A 26199-nucleotide genomic window follows, 5' to 3' on the forward strand; every position below is an offset into this window, starting at 1 on the left:
TCTACCCTTCTTACAGTTAATGAAAAAGAAACTAGAAAATTTGGAGTTTGTTCAAAGCAATTAAGTTTACCAGGGCAAGAAGTGGCTAGGGAAATAAGACAGACTAATACTGTAGATTATGGTCCTTCTTTTATTCCTGTTAACTGAGAACAGATGTGGAAATCACTTTGCAACAGTGAGACACTGCATTCTTCAAGCCTTTTAAAATGCAACTCTCATCAGCCCAACCAGTAAGCCAACTATCAGGGGTAGATCTAGAATGGCAGATCTAATCCAGATCTAACCCAGTTTAATCTCTCACAAGTAAAGACAAAGCTCCAAAATAAACATTATTTTTGTACAATTGTTCAATCTCTAAAGCATTTTAAAATTTATCCAAGCTATTCACCACTACTATTATTGCCAATAATGTTCTGCAGTTATTGTTGATTTCCTAATTAAAATGAAAATACAGCTTGACTAAGAAGGGCTGGTAAAAAAATAATTTTTGAAAGTGGAACTGTTTGAGAAGCCTTCTTCTGGGTCTCCAGGTATTTGGGGTTTCAACCCCATTAACTGAAGTCCAAATTGGAGAAATCACTATAGCTGGTGCTTCTGGATATCCTGTTGAACAAAACAAAATTGGAATAACTCTATTCCAAATGAACACATGAAAATAGGAAGGGATGTGAAAATGCTTCATATGTATCTTTAAGCTCCATATAAGGTGATATGATTTTTTATACATAATGATAAACCATGATAAATAAAAGTGAAGAGCTCAGAGAATGGAACAAGGTCAAAAATCTCCTTCTGGGTGAACAAGCAGAATGTATTCTGTTTACTGTCCTCTTTTTTATATATTTTATTTATTTATGTATTTATTCGTAAGTCACCTTTATTATTTTTCTAAATAACTCAAGGTGGCAAATATATCCAATACACCTTCGTCCTATTTACCTCACAACAACAACCCTATGAGGCAAGTTAAGTTGAGAGAGTGACTGGCCCGAAGTCACCCAGCTGGCTTTCATGGCTGAGGTGAGACTAGAACTCACAACTCTCTTGGGGATTAAAAAGTAATATGAAGAAGCTCTTTCAAAAATATAACATATAACTACATATTGAAGTTATATTTCAGAAATTCATACTGTTGAGTTTTCAGACACCTTTCTTCAAATACAAGTCTTAAAAAACTTAAGCAAAACTATAAAAATTATTTCATCTCCCATAACAACAATAAGAGTAATTTCCAATATAAAATGAATTGTTCTATTATTAATCTGTTGGATTTTTCAAGTCTTTAAAAGAAATATTTTTTAAAATGTGTTTGCTATAGGATTGGGTATGTATGCTATAGTTATTGTCAGTTGCTTCTTTTTTCATTAAATGCCTATTTTAGTAAAGCATCAAGTAATTACTTCTTATACATATGTTATTTAATTTTACAAGATAGTTTCAAAAACACCCAGATTTATACTGACAGAAAAAACCACAAATCAAGGTGCTTATTTTAGTAGCAGCTAGAAATTGCACATAAGCAGCTGTCTGTGGTGATCTAAGCACAGAGCTTTAATTAAAAGTATTACACTGCTTTTATACCAATCCCCTGATCTCCGTCCTCAAGAGCTTGAAAACTATAGAAGAATCTCTCAGACAGAGTTTAAAGCCCACAGAGGCTCTCAGTGACTGTGCTAGCTGAATTATGATAGACTTTGTTCCTAATACAGATTTCCATTTAAATTTAATTATTGATGTAAGCAGTTTTCTAATGCTAGAATGTGACATAGATAAAAACACAGGTCCTACCGGTCACAAATTCATACCATGTGTGTGTATGTGTGTGTGTGTGTGTTTTTAAGGAGATTATGTTTGCTGAATATCCTTCACATTTAGAATTAGAGCAAAAACTCCCTTTGAAAAAACACCACAAGGAATCCACAGCATACATCCTACCATACCCCATTCAGTTTTCTATCATCACCGTATCTATTCATAGATTACTTATCTACGGTATTTATTTTAAACAATTTTATACATTGTTGTTGTTGTTGTTGTTGTTGTTGCTTTTTGCTTTTTCTAACCATTTATTCTGCACACTAGAATCAGAATTAGAATACAAAAATTATATATCAAGAGAAAATGATTCATAATTACTCACTAGGTAGGAGATCAGTATAACACTTTCTCTTCAGGGGCATTTATAGGCAGAAATAAAAAAAAATCAAGATAGTAGCTACAACTGCATAATTGAAGATCTGTTCCTTTTATACATGCAGCTGCCATCTTGAGTTTTAATACTTCTCCTTCTTTTCACAGATGCCCTTGCTCTATTATCAGCTTTACATGGCATTATTTCGTTTTATTGTATTCATTTATACAATCTTAATACCAGTCCAATCAAAGTGACCAATTGCAATGATCATGTGATGACAGGGGAAGAGCTGCAGCCAGGAGAACATTTAGATAAGAGACAGCTTAGCCCACAGCAAGAATGTGGGCATGGCAAATGTCTCAGAAGGGACCCTCCCTAGTGTATTAGGTGGTAAAAGTGACAGAAGAGAAATGTATTTTCTGACTTCAAGATTCTGTTAACATAATCTTACAATAAAGTAGAATTATTTAATCTTGATGTGTTTCTGGCCTTCCATCTAAAAAGGAGCCTTCACAACCCTTAAGTATCACAAAAGCGAAAAGTCAGCCTTATCTCCAAGGACATGTTCTATGCTGCCAGCAAAATCACAGGGAAACTCTGCCTTCTGGACACTTTCTTTACACCATTCACAGAGCCAGGACCTCATATAAGTTCTTACAGGTGGTAAATGATGAAGAACATTTTGGGTAATGTGGTTCCTAATATAATCTAGCACTACAAGTATGAGATCTTATAGTCAATAACCAACATTCTGAATTTGGCCTGAAAGCAACCAGTGCAGTAACTGAAAAATAGATGCATTATATCTGCTGAATTTTGTATCAATTGCAGCTTCAAGCCATCTTCAAAGGTACCCCACTACCACCAACACAGAAGGTTGCTATGCACTGTATACATGTAATGACAAGAATATATTTCTACCTGATATTCCAGCAAAAGTCAGGAGTATAGCAACACCCCTAGTTCCAGGCCTGCTCTTTAAAGGGAGTAAAAATCTATCCAAAACCAATGTTAGAACTCATATTTATTATGTCTACACCTTTGCTGACAAGTACTGCCAAATTCTTAAGAGTTCATTCATTTAACCAGCCTCTCCCAAAACCAGCTCATGACTTCCACAGCATTTCCTCCTCAGCCTAGGGCAGCAATGTAAAGGTAGATATATCACCTTTATTCCTCACTGCTAATTGGCAGATCACCTTTATCAACAGTTTCAAGCAGATATGAGAGAAAAGATTGTGATAGCACTCCTTTCTCATGAAACTCATTCAGATATATAAGTTGAAGCACAATAATATGGAACTTTCCACCTCCATCCCTTGGGAACAATGCCACAATGTTATCAAAGGCTACTAAGAGACCGAGAACAATCAAAAACTTCACCCAGCCCTAACAAAAATAATTCACCAAGCAACTGATGCTTTTTAAAAAATTCTATGTGTGGGCCTAAAATGGTGAACCAGGAAGGATCTAGATAATCTACTACTTCTAGGATCTTTTATAGCTGTAGTTGTTGAGAAACAACATCCATTATTTTCCTCAACAGTTTTTCTCTCAAAGGGAAGAATAGATACTGCTCAATTATATCTGCTAAATTTTGTATCAACTGCAGCTTCAAGCCATCTTCAAAGGTACCCCACTACCACCAATACAGGTTGTCCAGTATGTCCAAATTTATAGAGAAGAATTAAAAGTGAAATTCTCCAGTTCAACTACAACATTCATTGTATGCATTGCCACCTCCTACAAACTAAATATTAGCATTTCTATTTATAACTAAATGATATCACTAATTTAGTTGGGTGTGTCCATATAGCATTAATTTGAAAGTGAGTAATCCATAAACATTCATGATCCAGAGAGATGCCTGACCAATAGTAAATATTTTGCCATGCAATGAGTAACATAATTTATTTTGCTGGTACCAATTGCTTGGCAGGAGGGGAAGCTACATTCTTGCTTTATTTTCTTCTTTAAAAAATGTGCTGAGTACCAATCACACAGAAGCTAGTTTTGGAGAATGTTTTTGTAAATGGTGCTTCAAAAGATCTTAAACTAATACACATGGAACACCTGCTTTAGTTTAGTTTCTATTGTGCATAAGATTTCTTTATTTGTATCCCACCTTTATTATTTTTAAAAATAACTCAAGGCAGGAGACAAATCCAGCACACCTTACTCCTCCTATTTTCCCACAACAACACTGTGAAGTGAGTTGGGCTGAGAGATTGACTAAACCAAAGACACCCAGTTGGCTTTCAGTTTCTGGATTTCTAGCCATGTGCTTTAACCACTAGACTGAACTGTCTATATAGCAAAATTTCTTTTAAAAGACATAAGAAAAATCAATGCAGAATACAATTGAGTGCTTAGTGTTCTAGCACACAAGTAGGCATTCTCATTGTCATTTCAAAAATACATAGCAGTCTTACTAGTTTTTATCTTCCTCTCCACAGGAATGGCATTGCAATTGTTTTCTGTCATGTAGAGCAGGGCTTTTCAACGAGTGGTATGGGTACAACCTGTGGTACATTGGCACCTGGCAGGTGGTACGTGACCATCCTAAAAAGTGGTAGTGGGGGAAGGGAATGAGCTGAACCGGTGGCAGCACCACATAAGCCTGAGCGAGAAATGGCTGGAGCTGCAGGGCTGTCAGGGCTCAGCGGAAGCACCAGGATCAGCACTTCTTTGGGACTGTCAGGGCTCAGTGGAAGTGCCAGGATCAGCGCCAGGCTCCAGCTGGAGCTCGGCGCTGATCCTGGCCCTTCTGCTGAGCGCAGAAGAAGCGCCGATCAACTGGAATGTTGCAGCATCTCCAGGGTCTTGTGATTTACATTCAGATGCTTGGTAACTGATTCATATTTATGATAGTCACAGTGTCCCAGGGTCATGTGAAGTGACCAAAACCTGCTGCAACCACCCAGAGACAGGGGGGAATAAAAACCAAACATCCCCCCCACCTCACCCCTGCTGCCAATCCTCAACAGAAATGCTCACAACAATGAAAACCTCGGACAGGAGGAAGAGCGCCGCCAGGTGGGCAGGCAGGTGTCTTGCTTGGCTGTGGCTTGGGGGGCACTTTTTCAGTGCCACTGTAACTTCCAACAGTTACTAAGCAAACTGTTGTAAGTCGAGGACTACCTGTACTTTATCACTTTTTTCCTTTTTTTTTTTTGGTCATCAAGTTTTTGACACCTTGCTAGGCAACTGGTGGTACTTGGATATTGCCATATCCTAAAAGTGGTACAATGGATGAAAAGGTTGAAAAGCCCTGATGTAGAGCACGTATGACAAAGTTTATCTAAGATTCAATCCTAAAAGCAATACAGCTGCAATCTGCTCTCAACTTGGAACAGATATGATTTTCAAGCTCCACAAATGTCTCAAAGCAAAAGAAATGCTTACAAATATTGAGAGCTGAAAAAGTGTTTAAATTGCTTAATTATAAAAATTCAAAACCTGAATCTATGAAAAGCAACAATCTCTTCAGGAGTCTTGTGGATTGAGACAGGTTGCAAATACTGCAATCAATAAACTAATCAATGTTTATTTTGCCCAGTCATTTTCTGTTCTAGTTATTCTACAGCCCACCCGTAAGAGTAATTAGCAAACTTTTTACAGCTTTAAATGCAAATAAAAAGCATATATATATATTAATGCTAAAAGAGAGTAAAGCAAGGCCTATGCAAATTGTGTATATTTTTAGTTTCAGTCATTTCCATTTTAATGCTGATTTTTCTATTTTTAATCTATTTATATATATTGTATATATAATAAATATTTATAAAATAACATAATATACACCACTCAAAAATGTTTTGAGAAATGGATGGCTATATAAATTTGAGTAACAAATAATACCAAAAACATTTGTTCTTACTTTTTAATAGGAATGCAACCCTGTTTCAAGAAGGTACAAACTTGTTATAATAGTTTGTTGTGCAGGTCACTATAAGGGTAGACTGTATATCATTTATACCACCTGTAGCAGAGAATAGCAGCAAGCAGAGGAAAACAATTTTAAAAGGATTTTGTAGTATAGATGTAAGACAAGAAATATGTTATGGCACACTAGTGAGGTCACCAGTAGCAGGCAGAAAAGTGACCCACAATTCAGGAAACCTCAGTCAATTCAACAAGTTCAAACACAAGCACTACTAAGAAGATCAAGAGTTATGTGTCCTCAGCAAGTATTTTCTTGAATTCTATGAAAGTTGACCTCACTTCTGAAAAGAAGCTCAAGCTTTGACATTTATAGACTTCTGCAACAGATACACTTAAGAACTTTAGTGAAATAAGCTTTTTTTCTGTAATTCCCATGTTGTTATGAATGATGAAACCAGGCACATCATGCTCACATATGATTAATGCTTGTATTGTGCTATCAGAAATATTTGTGTGTTTATGAGAAATTTAGTCTTCAATTTAAAACAGTATTTTGAATCAAAGGTTAGCTTTTTCTCCAAAATAGGAAGGCAATGTTAAGTTCACTGAAGCTACAGTAACAGAGGTAAGCTATTTTTTTTTCTGCCCAATTATCTATTTTGGGGGGGAAACTTTCTTCAATCTTAACAGATCTCCCCAATGTTCCTACAGTTTATTATTTAATCTGCTGTTGGAAAAAAAGCTAAAAGGAAAAGTTCCAATTGCAGGCAGAAATATATAGCTAACTCCTTGTGCAGTCTGCTGTCACTAATTGCCGGCAATGATATTAATGACCCAGTAATTGCAGTAAGAGTGGCACTGAAGTGGAAAACATCATCTCAAGGCAGAGTTCATCTTTAGGTGGTAGGCCATCACCACTGACTGATTTAATGCCTAGTGACATTTCAGAATATAACACTACAGACAAGAAATGTGCCACTCACGCTCTAATGGCTTAAATGGACATGACGTTATTTGCTGTGACTGCAAAGTCCAGCAGTACCCTCAACCCTCACCAAAGTGACACAGAGTTTGTCCCACAAATGAACCATGTTCCTTTCAGGAGAGAGAATGTCTGCTCTAACAATCGAGTGCCACTTTCCACATTTTGGCTCCAATAAAAAAATAACTTTGTCTCCTACTTTTAACTTCAGTACAAAGAGAAGTTTGTTTTATTGTGCAATGAAAAAAAGCTTTTTCATCTTCTGACCACAGTCTACTGTAAAAATAATTTAGCATTTAAAAATCAGCAAATCAGGTTGATTAAGATTGACTTTTTAAATTTGAACAATATTAAAGAAACATATTATAATATTGCTTTGAATCTTTGCTGCTTTCCTCACTTTAACAAAAGAATTTCCAACAAAATGTATTTCATATACAGTACAAACAATATAGGTCAATTGTACATTAATATCCTGAAATGGAAATGGAAATGAAAGCCTTGTACTTTCTGAAGCATCTTTGCATGAATGGAGATTCAGGGTTTAAAGCATCTACATTTTTGGCAAAGCTTGCCCAGCTTCTTTAAAGCTATCCCCAGGCACAGATAACACTATCATTCAAATGTTTTGTACAGCTCTAAATTAACAAACAAAAATGGTCATTATGCAGATAGTCCTCAATTTGTAACTGGGCTGGAATTAGGAATGAAATTTCTGTAGTAAATCAAGTCAGACTTGATTTTACGACCATTTTTATGGTGATCATTACAGTGAATCCTGTGTTGTTAAGCACAGTCACAGTTGTGTGAATCCATTCTTCTGAATGGCATTTTGCCAGCCAAAAAAGCTCTCAAATTGTGATTACATGACTACAAAATGCTGCAACTGGTCGTAAATGAGAGCTGGTTGCCAAGCAACCAAATTACAATCACTTGACCGTGGTATTGTGAATACTCTATATTGATTTTAATCAACAAGCAAATAAACACATCTTATGTGTACATTCCAAATTGAATTTTCAAATGTGGTAGGCAGTCATTTTGTTGTGGAAGTTGATATAGCTGGTAATCTAAAGCACAATACCCATACATTCTGAAAATACATACAGGTGATCCTGCACCAATGTAAGAGCAATATGGGGATAAAAACAGTTTCCAAAACCAAAGCTTACATACTATATTTTGAATTACCTTCTACAAAAAACATTTTTCAAAACTAGAGTGTGAGGTGCTGCTATCAGTATTCAACTCACTATTAGAAGAGAATATAAAGCTTGCATTCAGCTTCTCCGTTCCTGCAAAGCAACTGCCACTAGAAAAACTAATTGTGATACTGGTTGTACGGCTAAACATTTACCACTGTGCTGGTCTCTGCGTCACTGACATCTCTGATAAATTGTATTATTAACACTGGAGCTGAAGTCATTTGGACACACCTTAAATGCTGTATCATTTAGTTTACCGAGATGCCAACATTTACTTTATAGCAAGTGGTAATGCATACAATGTATGTTGTAGTTTAATTGAAAATTTTCACTTCTAAACTCAAATTTGAGGCATTTCTAAGTTCTCCTCCCTTCTAATTAAAACTGGGATTTTGCATTTTTATCATGATGTATAAATAAAGGAGAACAACATCATGACAGTGCTTGAAAAATAAATTAATAAAAGACTTGGTTCTTTCTTTCTTTCTTTCTTTCTTTCACACAATGCTTTTTTCTTATTCTATTAAATACTCCAAGGGAAAGTTATGTATAAAATTGGAAGTGGGAATCTGTACCATCTTTACAATATATGTTTTATGGTTCTGTTATTCCACCTCTACAATTAAATATTTTATGTATCTTTTGCTTATCATATCTATCCATAAAAAATAAACACACTTGCAAACTGCATTATGTTACTCATTTTAATTTATTCTGACTTTTTAAAACAGACCTACTCTTCTACAGGATGCAAATGACTTCCTCTGATTTAATGAGAATTCTTCAAATCCCACTGCAGGAGGAAAAGAGCCTTGGGGCACTAATTTTGCATAGTTTTACACTAGTAGTTAACTTTACACATGGGAGTTGTTCTACTTAGGGATGCTTTAAATACATAAAATCAAACTTCTGCGTGTAAGCCTTTATAACCAGTGGTTTAAGTTATTAATTATGTTTAAAGTATTTTAGTTTAATTTAATATTAATCTGCCTAATGAATACATAAAGGATCCTTAAGCAGAAAAAGGAGTCTCTCCTTTGTAGAATTTTATTGTCAAAACTTTTATGTGTCTGTGTGTTCATGCATGCATGCGAACCAGTCATGGCATGAAATATTAAACAAACCAGTTAAAAATATTCAGCTGATTATAAATCAGTAAAAGCATTTCTAAGCAACTCTGAAATACTTCATTTTCACTTGTATGCAGTGTTTTCTAGCTTCCTGTGTACTTTAATATCTGCCATATGTTGGGGAAAATACTGGCTCACCAGCTCCCACCTACTAACAAGTACAGTCATCTTGTTCTCTCTCATTTGCTACCCATGAGAATAAGAATGGTGCTTACATATTCCCTTCTGGAATATCTTTCTAACTATAAATGAGATCAACTGATGGCACTGCCTATGTAATGGCACATATATGAATGAAGGCATTCTATAATAACCACATTAGTACATTTACAAGACCCCGGTGAATTGAAAAATGCACTCCCCATAGATTGTATATCCATTAGTTCTATCCACAATGTTCACATACATACACACACACACACACACACACAGAGAGAGAGAGAGAGAGAGAGAGAGAGAGAGAGAGAGAGAGAGAGAGAGAGAGAGACCTTTAAAATCTTTACTTTTCGCCCTTCAATAATTTTATGTTGATGATGTGTATTTAATTCAAATAGAACTGAATTAGCTGAATTCTCCAAAGATTCAGTGACTGAATTTTCTGTATCATATTACTCTAGGAGTCGAAAGTAATTTTTTTATCAGTAATAATTAAAAATTGTATTAGTTTATCCAAATACAATATAAAATACAAAAATACAGAAAAATGAAAAAATAAGAAGAAAAAATAAGAGGTGAAGAGAAATGTGTAGGGTAGTGATGGCGAACCTTTTAGAGACTGAGTGCCGAAACCGCAATCCAAAACCCACTTATTTATCACAAAGTGCCAGGGCCACATCAACATTGTGGGTGGGTGTGACTGCAGTGGTCACAGCAGACAGGGTTGGCGTGGTTACAGTGGGCATGGCCACCTTGATGTTGCTCATGGTAGGGAAGCCTGTGGGTGCCGGGCAGGGTTGGAGGAGATCCAGGGGGTCTCTGGTGGGTGTGGCAGTGGTTCATGAGGCTCATCCTACGGGGTGAGGCAGGGGGCAGGGTGGGGGTGCCATTGCTGCAGAGCAAGGCGAGGTGGGCAGGGGCCGGGGTGGCTGCTGCCTGACAATATCAGCCTCTACACACAGAGGCCAGCGAGTGCATGGGGCCCAACGGTGTCTGTCAGCAGCCATAGCCTGCCAACCCCTCAACTGGTGCACTCTGGGGCTTTGCAGTCTGCTGCCAATACCAGGCCAGCCCTCTAGTAGGCAGAGTAGGGGAGGGAGAGACACGTGATGCAGACCACTGGACAACCTACTCCATCCCATCTGTTTTTGCTTGTGGTTGGAGAGCAGGTTACTGCTGGTCACCTCGCAATTCTTGCCCTTGGTCCACGCATGGAGCCTGTTCCCCTCATGCACCCGACGCATCTTGGCCCTGCCTTGGGCCGCTGTAGTGGCCTAATGGACCTGCATGAGCTGCTGGCGGCAGCAGCACTCATGCCCACAGAGAGGGCTCTGAGTGCCGCCTCTGGCACCCGTACAATAGGTTCACCACCACTGGTGTAGGGCAAAGGGGGAAAAAAGAAAGAAAAGGCACTGACTTATGATTCCTTTTGGTGCAGTAGAATAAAATAATAGCATAAAACTTCAGTGTTTTACTTTTATATAATAATATAAACTAGCTATTTCTATAACAATAAACTTATATCGGCAAAATCCAAAATTTTCATTTTTTTCCACCTCAAGCACAAAGTCCAAAAGCAGTTTCCAAGTAGCAACAAAGTTAATTGTATTCTTTTCTTTAATCAGAGAAGTCAATTTGTCCATTTCTGCTAACTCAACTTTTGCAGCCATTAATTCATTGTGGGAATCAAAGTGTCCTTCCATTTTTGTGCATAAAGTAATCTTGTTTCCATTAACATATATAACATACAAGTCCCATTTTTTTTCTAAATCTTTTCCATTAAACCAAAAAGTTGAAAGTGATTTCTGTATGTGTAATATAACTTAAGGCAGTGGTGGCGAACCTATAGCACGGGTGCCAGGGGCGGCACTCAGAGCCCTCTCTGTGGGCATGTGCGCTGCCGCAGCCAGCAGCTCATGCAAGTCCATTAGGCCACTACAACGGCCTGAGGCAGGGGCAAGGTGCAACGGGTGCACAAGGGGAACAGGCTCCATGCGCGGGCCAAGGGCAAGATCTTAGAGGGGGCCAAGATGACCAGCAGTGACCTGCTCTCCAACCACAAGCAAAAACAGATGGGACGGAGTAGGTGTGTCCAGCGGTCTGCATCATGTGTCTCCCCCTTCCCCTACTTTGCCTGCTGGAGGGCTGGCCCGGTATTGGCAGCAGACTGCGGAGCCCCAGAGTGCACCAGTTGAGGGGCCAGCAGGCTGTGGCTGCTGACAGACACCGTTGGCCCCAATGCGCTCACTGGCCTCTGTGTGTAGAGGCTGATAGTGTCAGGCAGCAGCCGCCCCGGCCCCTGCCTCGCTCTGCAGCAATGGCACCCCCACCCTGCCCCCTGCCTCACCCCGTAGGATGAGCCTCCTGAACCACCATCACACCCACCAGAGACCCCCTGGATCTCCTCCAACCCTGCCCGGAACCCACAGGCTTCCCCACCATGAGCAACATCAAGGTGGCCACGCCTACCATAACCACGCCAACCCTGTCTGCTGTGACCACTGCAGTCACACCCACCCAGTGGGCCACACCCCTTCACCCCCTCCCCCCAGAGGGCACCACAATGCTGATGTGGCCCTGGCACTTTGCAATAAATAAGTGGGTTTCGGATTGCGGTTTGGGCACTCAGTGTCTAAAAGGTTCGCCATCATTGACTTAAGGCAAAAGAGAGAATGTAAAGATCATATTTTGCCTATAGTTGTGCAATATAATATTCTTTATAAATATTTATATATTACAATAAAAGGTCATGTCCTCAAAATCCAGAGTTTATAATTTTAAAAGCTATTGCTTTAAAAAAAAATTGATGGCAGCCTATAAAAACAAGAATATCATAAATAGCTAGAGTTAGGGCATGGAAGTGTTCCTTTTGCTAATACTGTTGTCTGTAAATATGTAGTAAAATTTTGGTTTTAAAATTATTCTGTTGAATATAATTTTTATGTGGGAGATTATATTTTTAAAGTCAGGAACAGGTTGAACTACTTTTCATTCACTCTTAGAGTCAAACAGATGGAGTTTTATCCATTTAAGGCACATCTGGGAATATCAACCAGAAAATCCAACAGAGTAACAACTTCTGTAAAACAGTCAAAAGTGAAACTACATGGAAACATCCAAATAAGGAGGAAATATTATTGTGCTGATTTATATTAATGTGAGAAATATATTTTTATAACCTATAAAATTATTTGCATGCGTATTTATTCACAGGAAACTTGTCTGGATGAAAGCTGAATTATAATCAAACTCCACCAGTTGTTAGAAAAGGGATCCTGATCCAAGCCATTCCCAGCTTGGTCCTTCCCCATCTCAAGTCTCAATAAGGCAATTCTTGTTTCTTCAGTTTACCTATCTTCCCTTCATCTCTACTCTTTTGGCCACCCTGCACAGCAGTACTGCACAGTGGTAAAACCGATGGCACTGGAGCCTAAATAGAGGCCTGTGCCTTCAGCACTATCAGCCAAGTGCTGCCATCCCTGGACTGCAACTTCAGTGCACAATAATATTTCCTCCTTATTTGGATGGCACTGGTGGCGCCGCCACTGCTGAGGAATGCCACCTCAAGGCCTGGGCTGCAGCCAGCCATACCAGTGCAAAGTCCCTAACACCTTGCACTCTGCAGGCCCTGCTGCCCCCAGCAACTGTTGGCCCCATGTATACACCTTCTTCCTTCACATGTGCCATTCTCCTGATGCTTTGGAAGGCAAAAATTTGGAGAACAGTCAATTTGAAGAAAGGTAGACCCCAGAAGCCTTCCAAATAATCACAAAATGGTGTGTGTGGCCTCTGGAAAGAGGTTGGTGCAGCCAGGAAGAAGACAGCATTAGAACAGTTGCTGAACAAATGATTGTTAACCAAGGATTAATTAATTGCTGTAATTGAATCTAGTTCACTATTCTCATTTGTGCTTGAAAGTTACTTTATCTATTTATGTGTATGTGTTTGCCACCCATTTTACCATCCAGGTGGCTAACAATCATATTGTGAGCCATTTACTGAGAGGTGAACAGTTTCAAAGTTACTTACCACTTCTACCAGTAGGTTAAAAGTTGTCAAAGTTTTAAAATCCTGACTGGTTAAAAAAAGAAAAAAAGTAAAGTTGAAGACAAGGAGAAAGTCTTAGCTTATGGTCAGTTCAAGAACCAAGATTAAATCCTATATTTGTTTTCTATTGCCAAAAGGTTGGTGACGAAAATGAATTACAAGAGCCTTCATGAAAGAATTATTAACTGGAGAGAGTGTATCTTATCAAGTGTTATTATTGAGATATACTTTCAATAGTTATTAATATCTGAATATGGTTCCCTATAAAGCTACTTGGAAGGAATCAAATTGGATTCCCAATAAAAATACACAGAGCTGCAAATTAAGTTAACTATACCTCAGGAGACTTTGTTACAGTAATCAAGATAGACTCTGTAAGTCTACTATTGTACAGATTTCTACTTAGCAAAGTTGCAAATGGTAGAAATGCAATCTATTCTTTGCACTTTTATTCTTATTCACTCTGTGATTTACCCTATGTCTCTTCTTTTCTGTTTTGTGCTATATTATCTTTCTTCAAGAATGACCACGAGGTAAGAAAGATAGAATTTGGCTACTTTTCTTCAGACTTTTACTTAACTTTGTTCACATGCAGGTATTTGATTCTTGCATCTGAACTCAGGCTTTTGATATGATTTATAGGCAAATTTAAAAACTACTTTTATTTAAAAATTAGTGTGAAACAAAGAATCAACCTATGGTCAGATTTTTATGAAATAAAATAGATTTTTGAGGGGGGTTTTCAGGGAATTGTACACTGACCTGTGATCAGAAATTAGATCTTGAAGGCACCATCCACCGTAAGATCCTATCAATTTTTCCTCCCTAAGCTATTAGAGTAAGTCTGATACCACTTCCAAGGCACCAGGCTGAAAGATGATAATTCTCTAAACCTCAAAGAATGCTATAATCCTCCCGGAAATGTAATTATTATACTGTATTACCATAATGAAATAATTATACAAAAATGAAGAAAATGAGTCCTATTTATGGATTTATTTAGAATATTACTGACACAGATATGACAAAGCTGACAGTTTTCCATAAGTTCCATTTGTCCATAACTCTCAAGTCATAATTAAAATGGTACCATTTATGTCACAGTTGACCTACTATTGAAAATTAATCCCCAAAGCATTAAATAACTGATATATTTCATAACATCTATTTGAGCACAGAGGGATCTGTTATAGTATACATTTTCATAAGGAGTACTGGCTACTATCTCCAATTTCAATTCTGTACTTTTTATTCTAGTAATACAAAATATATTGATTTGCTTCTTTCTCAGAAGTCGTAGGCACTGAGAAGTCTTGCATTTAAAATTACAACAGCCATATAATTTGCACCAAATTATATTTTCAATATTCTATTTTTGTTCTGAACAATACACATTTGAATTTCATTGATACTGACTGTACATATGATGAATTTATTAATTTTATTACTACTTATTTTAGTCCCATTCTGTTCTTTACAATTTTTAAACGAATGTCATAAAAGGAATTTGTTGCACTTTGTTTTTCAGGGATGATTCAAAAGTAAGACAATGTTTGTTTGTTTTTTAAAAAAATTGTATTTTTAATATTATACTATAAATACTATGCCTATGTACATAGGAATGATCTAATAAAATCATTTCTTTTATTTCCAAATAAGTGGATTACAGGTAGTTCTCAAACTAGGATCATAATTGGAACCAGAATTTCCATTGCTAAGCAATGCAGTTGTTAAGTGAGTCAAACCTGATTTTACAATCTTTTTTGCCACAATTGTTAACTGGAACATTGAAGTTGTTAAGAGAATCACAAGCTTGTTAAATGAATCTGACGTCGCCCTATTGACTTTGCTTATGGGAAGCTGTCTGAGAAGATCATGAATGGTGAAGACATGACTCTGGAAGACTGTAACCATCATAAATACGTGCCAATTACCAAGCACCTAACTTTTGACTACGTCACGTTGGGGATGTTGCAACTTTTGTAAATGTGAGGACCGGTCGTAAGTAACTTTTTTCAATGCTGTTATAACTTTGAACAGTCACTAAGCAAATGATTATAAGTTGAGGTCTACCTTAATCTATGGATAATTAACTCGTAATAAAGAAACTGTATCACTCATGTCTGGCTGGGACACAGCAATGATCTGTCGACAGAAGAACAACATCTCTTGTGCTGATGGTCGTCCAAGTTGGATCGTCCAACTTCTTTATTTTCACTCAACTTTAAAGCACCTATCCCACAAGATAAGGCAACTAAGCTTTCTCCAACCCATCCTTTCACCTCTTTCCTGACATCACTGCTATGCCAGCTAATAATACTCCTTTTTGATAGTAGAAAACAAAAGTGTTCATGCAAGCACAAATAAATTTTATTCCAATGATATTTTATGTTTTCTATTCAAACCTATTACCTCACTTTGTGATCACTTTTCTTGTATGTTATGTGTGTATAGGAAACACACTGAACTCTTTTAACTGAAAGTTAAAGTGTCATTCTATTACAAACCAGGATTATTGTTATTTATCACTGAATGAACATTGACTGAATATTATTATATGTCATTACATCTCAAAAATCCAATATCTTAATATTGCAAATGGGATTCAGGGAAAATGTGTTAGATCAGAAAGATGACCTATGGGATACAGCCCTTTAATTTCTAGCATAACTGAGTTTTCTTCTTCTTTATACTGTTTAAAACTATATTAAGATACCTAGATATTCATAAATTACATTGCTAACATTGCCAGTTCAGCCTACCCCAGTTGTCTAAAAACCTGGAAATAAAACAAGATCTAAAAACAGTAGGGAAGAAGTTAATAATAAGCTGCCATGAAAATACTTTGAATGAAAACAATATAAATCCTTTAAGCTTCTTACTTGATTGAATACAATGAATAAATTAAGAAACAGCAAGATGAAAAAGGAAAGGAAACAAAGTTATTGTTCACTTACATATGATGTAATAGTCTTTGTTTCTCTGAAATTCTAGACCCCAGAGATTAGGGCTAAACTCTTGAAACTTGATGGTAAACTTAACATCTTGATCAGGCTTGGCACAGTTGAGCAGAGGAGTGTTGTCCTTTTTAACAGTACAGCTGTCTGCTTGGTCTTTCTCAACCATATAGACTTTGTAGTATTCATACTGACCACCAATCTTAGAGTCCACCTTTGGGCATATAATATCCAGTTTATCTCCAATCTTTGGATACAGTACTAATCCTTGTCCAGGATGGAATCTAAAAGAAAAAAACAGATAAAAGTCATTCATTAGATAAAGAGAAGTAAGTATAATGCCCATAAAAATAAACCTACAAACTGAAAATAACAAATAATAATAAAAATAATAATTGTAAGGCAATCCAGGCTACAATAACAATAACAGAAACCCACAGATAACATCGACTAGAAGATTGAGACCTAGATATAATTGAAAGAGATGGAGGAGACCAGGATTTTATCAATAAATATAAATGGACTAAATTCTCCCTCAAAAAAGAGAAAAAATTTGACACGATTACAAAAAGTAAAAATGGACATAATTTGTCTTCAAGAGACACACATTAAGAGACAATATTTTAAATTGTTAGAACAACCAAAAATTGGTAATCTCTACTTCGCACTTGCATCTCAAAAGAAAAGAGGAATAGACCTTTATATTAAAGAAAAGATGAACCCTAAACAAATGTATGCAGATGAAGAGGGGAGAATATTAATGGTGGAAATTACAATGGATCAAAAACAGATATTGATCGTAGCAATATATGCAACTAATGAGAAACCCAATTTTAGTTTTCTTTACTATGGACAGTGGAAATCCAAAATGATTAATCATCATAACCATCACAAAGTTCTATTGCTTTTAATGAATCTACCTTAAGAAGAACTCAAATTAAGTTTCATTCAACAATATAATAATTAAAGAGACATTTTCTTCTCAAGCTTGTTCTAAGCCAGGGCTGTCAAACTGCTGGCCCGTGGGCCGGTTGCATCATGCGGAGGCCACGCCCAGCCCAGCTCCAGCAATGCAAAAAAAGTCGTGATACATCGTGACACATCATGTGAAGCGGTGATGGATGAAATGGATGAAACAGAACCATTTGATCTAGTATCCAATATCCAGTATTGGATAGAACTATTTGGAGCCTCTGTATATTATATGGTAAACAATTTCCACTGAGGTAGAGGCATCATCTCTCTCCTAGTCTGCCATATGGGGAACCAACAGCAGCTGCAGCTTCTAGACACCAGATATATATCTGACCATCTTTTATTACACCATTTTATTATCCCTTAGGAAGGTTTCGGCTTTTCTTTTTGAAACATAAAACAAAGAGTAAAGCTTCTGTTTTGTTAAAACTGCACCAATAATTTGTTAAATGTTCCTAGCTTGTACCAACCAGACACATGAAATATTTCAAATTATTTAAAACTGGCTATTCACTAGTCAAGCAACTCAGTTTAACTTAATGTAGAGTCCTAACAAAGGTTAAGATTTAAAATGAAAATAACTTCTTGAAGTATTGGTTTAACTCCAAATAAGTGTGCTCTTTTTAAGCAAAAAAGGCCACTGCAATCTTTACATTCTGCCTAATATGTATGAGTTGCTATTAATATTTTTTAGAGCTATGGGTGCAGAATATCCCTAATAATAATATTCTCTAACAACTCCTAATCTAAATTTTTCATGGTAGTTATCTTACTGGAAGAGAAAACATTGCTGAAGAAATTGGCTTCTTAATGAATAGTTATTTCCAGCAGTTTATATTAAGGACTCCACCGCAGACACTCATGTCATCAAAAATACAAAATGGACTAAGCAGCTCTAGTGCTGTTTTATTTCATGCATCTCCAAGGCAGGGACAAATTTCAAAGGGACAAATTTCATCCAGGTGTGCAGATTTTATAGACTATAGTAACTCAGATTATTGCAAAGATTTGTCATAATTTTAGCTTGGCCATTAATCAGAAAGATAAAAACCTGAAAATTTGTATTTACATACAGTTAAAGCTGCTATATACTATTTATATAATCCTTCAGCAAAGGAGGCAAACTATGAACAGTAGTTCATCAGTCCATAACCAATTAAATTCCCCACCTGTTTTGATAAAGGTACATGAGATGGCAGTGTTCAAAGCTAATTAAAACAGATACACAGTTTTTAGACTTGATCAAAAACTTCCTAAAGCCCACACGTGGTGCCAAACTTTTCAAGGACATATCCTCTTTTAAAAAGTGCAGTGTGACATTTTATAGCAGGTATAAGCTAAGTACATCTATAGCAGTTGCGCTTATCTGGCAGCAAAAGCATGAAATAAAAAGGCCCCACAATTGACTTACTGTTCACTCCCACTGCACATTTTTATTCAAGTAAGAAATCATATAAATTAAGCAGAGGAACCCAAATAAGTGTAAGATGAATATAAATGTGAGGCAGAGAGAGAATATATTACTTTATACAGAATCAGATGGAGTTATTGAACAAAATGGATTTAATCTTCCTTTATCTGTTTTTATTTGCCTTACTTGTAGCTGCTACAATAGAAAATATGGAACTGCATATGGTTAGAATTCCAGCCAACAGACACAGACTGATGGCACCTTTCGCCTAAATATATCCAGCTTTTATAAAACTCTACTTCAGCACTGTGACAAGCAATTTGAAAAATAAATGAACTCCAGAAAGAGATCTATGGTTTTATTTTTACTTTGCTGAAATATCCTATTTTTCTTGAAAAAAATCAAACGTTAAGGCATTTTAAATTTGAAAACTGTATGAATAAATACTATATCAGTATTTACAGTCTAAAACCTATTTTTAATTTGGCTCCAACATTTATCTCCTTGTTATGGGATATTTGTGTGATATTTGTGTGATTTTTAAGAGAAAAAGGAATGAGGCTGTGGCAATTGGTTACATTTATGTCTCCTAAACATCAGATACTAAAAAAAATGAGCCTCTAGGCTAAAAGTGTGACCATCAAGGAACCACATTATGGAATGTGGATGGAATCCCATTCCTCCTTATGTTCGCTGGATGTCTACATCATTGCTTCCCAACCTCTGTCACTGAAATTACACATATGTTAAAGTTCCAAGGCCAAATACTGACATCAACAGAGGGGGTATTCCTCCAAATATTGTTCTACTTTGTAGATTTGTCTGATTTGATCAAAATATGTTTATTTTATTTGTATCCCACCTTTATTATTTTTACAAATAAGGAACACACCTTTTCCTCCTCCTATTTTCCCCACAATAACAATCCTGTAAGGTAGATTGGGCTGAGAAAGTAACTGGTCCAAAGTCACCCAGCTGGCTTTCATGGCTAAGGGGGCTTGAACTCATGATGTCCTGCTTTCCAGTCTGGTGCCTCGACCACTAAACCAATTAGTGGTATTGGACCAATCACACAAGTAATATATTCTCTCATTCTTAACAATGGTTTACATTACCGTGCTTCTTGATATAGCTAGTTTTACTATCTTTCTTTGTTATCTTGTTGAATATTCAAAATCCTCAAATTATCACCATTTTATTAACAATGGTTTGAATTAATTGATAGCCACAAAAAAAGTGAGTTAAGTCCTAAATTGGGACTTACAACTATTGCCCTATCCCTGTGGTCACTTGATTGTAATTCTGGCACTTAGGAACCAGCTTGCATTTACAAATAGTTGTAGTGTCCCATAGTCATGTGACAATTTGTAGTGTTGTAGTTGCATGATCTGAGTTATGACCATCATAAAAATGATTGCAAACTCAAGTCAGGTCACATGTTGATTCGAGTTATGACAGCAATGATTTACAACAGAAATCCTGATTCCACTTGTGGTAATAAATCAAGGACTACCTGTATAGAATACTTCTAAGTACTACCATATTTCTATGGAATTTTATTTTTATAACAGCAGAACCTAATTAAAAAGTTTTTAATTATTCAATTTGAGCACAAATTATTTCTTCTGAAAATAAAAGTATCATAACAATCATGTGTTCATTTGTTAGACTACAACTTTAAACAATACGCTGAAGATCTCTTGAGTGAGAAACATGTAAACCAGAACTAGACTGCTAACAATGAGCTTCCCTGAACTATGCTACATTTTCAAATTATATCCGCACAGCTGCTATTCACAACAGGGTTTATCAATAGAGAAGCACAGTTGACACAAGACTGGATTGGTCTGCTATTCCAGGAGTATGTCATTATTGAGGATTGCAACAAGACAACAGTTTCTAGACAAGCTTAACTGACTTTCATTTTGTAACACTGTGATGCTTAATCCTTTTTTATACACTACATTCTCTTCAAGTGATGAGGAAATTATACAGACGAACATGCAGGCTTCTCCAACATTCCCATTTCCTGTGTACACTTGAGATGAGGAGATAAATTTTGCATTTGGATCTGTTTTCTTGGTTTAGAAATGTTACAAATTGCAGGAATATTTATAGAGCCCAAAACATCTTTTGGGCCTTAGTTGAACACATCTGGAAATGTGATAGAATGTTATGAGTTATCTCACAAAATGTCTGCCATGGGGAAAGGCTGGTTCATTCACAAAATGTCATCTGGAGAAATAGTCTCAAAAACACACTATTTCCTCTAGGTTTACTCCATGGACATTAACGAGTCCTCTGCTTTCCATTTTTGTCTTCTTATCATCATGATGGCTAACTTCTAAACAAACCCCTTCTAAACAAACCATCTACTATTTATATTCTCTAAGATTATATAACATCCAGGGGCATTCTTGCAAATACAGGTATCCTTGACTTATGACCATAACTGAGCCCAAAATTTCTGTTGTTAAGAGAGACAATTGTTAAGTGATTTTTGCCCCATTTTACCACCTTTCTTGTCACAGTTGTTAAATGATTCACTGTAATTACATTAGTAACATGGTTGTAAGTGAATCTGGCTTCCCCTTTGGCTTTGCTTGTCAGAAGGTTGCAAAAGGGGATCACATGACCTTGGGACTCTGCAACCATCACAAATATGAATCAGTTGTCAAGCATTTGAATTTTGATCATGTGACCATGGGGATAACTGCAACAGTCACAGGTGTGTAAAACAGTCATGTCCCTTTTTTCAGTGCCAAGTAACTTCAAATGGTCACTAAATGAACTATTACAGACATGTCAAACACAAGACCCGGGGACCGGATGCAGCCCGTGATTTCCTGTGGCCCACGAAGCCATCCTGGAAATAGTGAAGGAACGGCCCCTGCTGCCTTGGCCCTGGTCCAGGCTAGCCGGGAGCCAATGTGCAATTTTGTGGTAGACATCTATGCTGAAACGCATTCAGTCCTAGCTTCACAAAGCCGTCTGAAAACAGTGAGAAAACAGCCCCTGCTGTGTCGGCCCCATCGCCTGGGTGCATGCTGGGGAGGTATTACCCTTTGTGAGGAATGAAGAAATGCACCATTGCCTGGAAATGACCAGCAAATGGCCCTTGCCTATTTCACTTATCCGACTTGATGGGCTCCGAGGGAAGGGTTTCGGAGGCAGCGGGGCGCTCTCCTCACAGCGCCAAGAGCTGAGCCGGGTGGCGTGAAACTGATGAGAAGTGCAATGCTACCTAGTCCCCAACCTGCCCAGTTTCAGCAGGCAGCAAGGTGCAAAGCTGGCGAGCTTCACACCACCCGACTCGACCTCTCGGCGCTGTGAGGAAAGCGCCCCGCTGCCTGAGACAGCGTCGTGCTTCTTTTCAGATTCACGCTGCCTGGCTCAGCCTCTCGGCACTGTGAGGAGAGCACCTCGCTGCCTGCTGAAACCGGGCAGGCTGGGGGCTGGGTGGCATTGACAGGTAACATTGACTCTCACGCTGCCCATGGCATCCCCTTCCCCAGAGCCCACCAAGCCAGATATGTGAAGTAAGTGAGGGCTATGTGCTTGCCACTTCCATGAGGATGCATTTTTTCATTCCTCATGAAGGGTGACACCTCCCCAGCTGCGTTTCTTGCCTGTTTTTCTCCCTCTGTCATCTCAAATATTTTCCCACTACTCTGTACTTAGGAAGGAAGAAAGGAAAGAAGGAAAAAAGGAGGGGGAGGGTGTGAGGGAAGTCCTGCCTTAGTCCTGCCCTGCTGCCCTTTCACCATCCCCTTGCCCCCTCCTCCTGGCCTATCCTGGGGGTCTCCCATCCTATTGCTAAGCTTTGGATACAAAGCCGGGTCTCCTCCCATGGAGAGGGAATGAGCCTCCCTCTGACTTTGCCCTTGTACCCATCATGAACAATCTGGGTAAGGAGAGCAAGCACAGCAGCAGCAGCCTTCAGGAGGAGGTAAGTGCAGCTGGGCACCCCCTTGGGGAAGTGGGGCTGGGCTTGGTGCTGCGGCTGCTCAAGGGCCAGGCTGGCATCTGCCCTCTGGTGCCCGCATCACCATCCATCCCCCCCACATGGCCTGAGAGGAACGGTGAGGCTCCTCCAGTGGACCATGCATTGGCACTTGTCCTGGTCCCACACCCCTTTCTGCCAGAGACCCTCAGATCTGTCCTACTCCTGCCCAGGCCCCCACAGGCACCCTTGATGCGAATGATGTAGAGCTGGCCATGCCCACCCAATAGACCACACCCACTCCATCCATGCCCACCCAGTAGGCCGCACCTACCCTGGCCACACACCCCCGCCCCCCCAAGGGCAACCGCAATGCTGATGTGGCCCTCAATGAAATTGAGTTTGACACCCCTGAACTATTATAAGTTGAGAATTATCTGTAACAGTGACACAAATGTTTTACACTGCAAAATGTCAGCTCTCTATCTTCTTCAGGTTAAAATATTACTTTAAAATGTATAAACAGTTTGATAGTTCCTAAGGGAGAATTTATTGCAGAACAGAGTAACAGGATTGGAAGGGATCTTGGAGGTCTTCTAGTCCAACCCCTTGCCAAGGCAGAAATACTTATTGCATCCTGGACAAATGGCTGTTCAATATTTTCTTGAAGATCTCCAGTGATGATTGTCTGCAACCATACAGCGCTTCAGAAAAGAACACAATGAAACTCCTTAACCCACAAAGCAAAGGTTGGGGATCTGTGTCAAAAATGCCCTTTCTTCTGGACGTGCCTGGGATGCCAGCAGCCCTGGATACCTTCCCCCCACCAAGGGTCAGGGTGTACTCCTGGTGACACAAAGCAATGCCAAGGACAGACAATGGCTACTGGATCTTCCTCCTTCAGGAGGTCCAAGACTGGTGTCCTTTAGAAAGGCGGAAGGTAAGTAGGATCAGCAACAATGCCACAACGATTTTTATTCTACTTTTAATATTTTATAAGTAACTTGATATGGCAAACATATGTAATACTTCTTCCTCCTATTTTCCCCACCACAAGAACAACCGGATAGAGTGGGCTGAGACAGAATGACTGGCCCAAAGTCACCTTGCCAATCTCCTAGTTTTTAGTCTGGTGCCTTAACCACTAGATGAATATACTTGATCTCCATTACGGAGGGAGGGAGGGATGTCAGATTACAGACTGTAGACCTAGAACAGGGCTTTTCAACCAGTGGTACGGGTAGTAGCTGTGGTACAATGGCACCTGGCAGGTGGTACATGACCATCCTAGAAAAGTGGTAGCGGGGGAGGGGAATGAGCTGAACTGGTGACAGCACCGCACAAGCTTAAGCGAGAGATGCAGGGCTGTCAGGGCTCAGTGGAAGTGCCAGGATCAGTGCCAGACTCCAGCTGGAGCTCGGCGCTGATCCTGGGGCTTCTGCTGAACCTGAATCAGCTGGAAAGCAGTACTGATCCTGGTGCTTCTGCTGAACCCAGAAGAAGTGCCGATCAGCTGGAATGTTGCAGCATCTCCAGGATCTTGTGATTTACATTCAGATGCTTGACAACTGATTCATATTTATGATGGTCACAGTGTCCCAGGGTCATGTGAAGTGACCAAAACCTGCTGCAACCACCCAGCAGATGGGGGGGAATAAAAACCAAACATCCCCCCACCCCATCCCGCTGCCAATCATCAACAGAAATGTTCACAACAATGAAAACCTTGGACAGGAGGAAGAGCACTGCCAGGCACTGTCTTCCTAGGCTGTGGCTTGGGGGGCACTTTTTTCAGTGCCACTGTAACTTCGAACAGTCACTAAGCGAACTGTTGTAAGTCAAGGACTACCTGTATTTTATCACTTTTTTCCTTTTTTTTTTTTTTTTTTTTTTTTTGGTCATTTTTGACACCCTGCTAGGCGACTGGTGGTACTCGGATGTTGCCATAATTCTAAAAGTGGTACAATGGGTGAAAAGGTTGAAAAGCCCTGACCTAGAATAATTAATAAAATGTAAAACAAGAAACCTCCCTACTCCATATAATATTCAAACCAGGATTCAAAACATTTCATAACTATGGCATAAGTACATAAGGAAAATGTTAATCCATTTACTGATTCATGTTTGATTACACAAGGAAGCAGCTGGTATGTGGAAGATTTGTTATCTACCAAGTGAAAAATGTTTGAGAGGAGAGAGAAGGGGGGTATTTAAGTTTGTTATAATATGTCCAATATGAAATTAGCAATTGTAATTCTGGTTATTCTGCTAATATGTCTAGCTATGAAACTTGCTACCTACACTGAACTCTTAAGTGAGAAACTCTAGTATGCAAGAAAAAGCTTAATTCCACTGAAATACTATTTAACCCAGACTTCAGAAATACACAAGGCATCAATAGTAAAATTAGAGTTGTGTCTTTAAGAAATGGATTGTGAATGGCTATGGAACTATTAGGAGAGAATGAAGCCATCTACACAGATACAGATGCTTACACAGAATCAGATGCTTACTCCCAACTCCTTCTGGATGAATCATGCCTGCACCTCTTGGCAAAAGTCCAACTGTTGACCCCATAACCTCATTCCACATTCACTTCTCCAGATCTCAATTCTCAGCCTCAAAGTTCTCTCTCTTTCTCTTTTAAGTATGCCCTGTTTTCAGAGGAATAGGCTGTTAATAGAGAAGGCAAGGAAGCTGTTACTGAATTAGGTTCTTTGAAAAAGCACTTTAAGAATGTGCTTTAAGGAAGAATCTGAGCATTTCTAAGAAAAATGTGGGGGAAATTGCATGCTGGGCTGGGCAACACAGAAAACAAAATCACAATTCAGTTGAATGTTTATCATTAAAACGATGGTTCTTACAGTTTTTTACATGCACAAAACACACAGGCATTTTTAAGACCGCTAAATGCAGGAGAAGAGTTGCCCCAAATAACAAATTAATCAGTAATTGAAATAACAAATCAAGAGTAAAATGAGAATCCACATTTTTTTTAACAAAAGGCTCTTCGCAAAGATAGGATTTTCTGAGTAGCACTTTACTGCCCCCTTTTGCACTTTAACATTAGAACAGGTCTGAGCATGAATGTGTTTTGTGAATTCCTGTGAAAGAGCAGGTAACTAGCGCAGAAGATTTACAAAACTCCTAAGCTTCATTTTATAGCCTTTACGTTGTTGAATATGTTAGCAACTAGGATGACAAAGCAAGTTAAACAAACAGCTTAGGAATCAGTATATGCAGGGTTAAACCCAAACATTCTATTTTTCTACAGGCAAATCCACACTCAATAGGAATCTTTTCTGCTATTTTACATTACCCTCCTTTTTTAGATGTAGGAATGAAAAATACACTGTCATTTAAATTGGTTTGCT

General features: G+C 38.4%; 1 protein-coding gene across 1 annotated transcript in view; it reads right to left on the reverse strand.

Moving 5' to 3' along the window:
• EFNB2 (ephrin B2) overlaps positions 1-26199 on the reverse strand; it is a 53110-nt gene that overhangs the window by 13064 nt on the left and 13847 nt on the right. The window contains exon 2 of the mRNA XM_039326732.1: positions 16497-16780. Within this exon, the coding sequence (XP_039182666.1) occupies positions 16497-16780 (284 nt within the window). The remainder of the gene's footprint in view (positions 1-16496; positions 16781-26199) is intronic.

The sequence above is a fragment of the Crotalus tigris genome, unplaced genomic scaffold (genome assembly GCF_016545835.1).
Source record: "Crotalus tigris isolate CLP2741 ecotype Arizona unplaced genomic scaffold, ASM1654583v1 scf7180000024343.1644824, whole genome shotgun sequence".
NCBI lineage: Eukaryota > Metazoa > Chordata > Lepidosauria > Squamata > Viperidae > Crotalus > Crotalus tigris.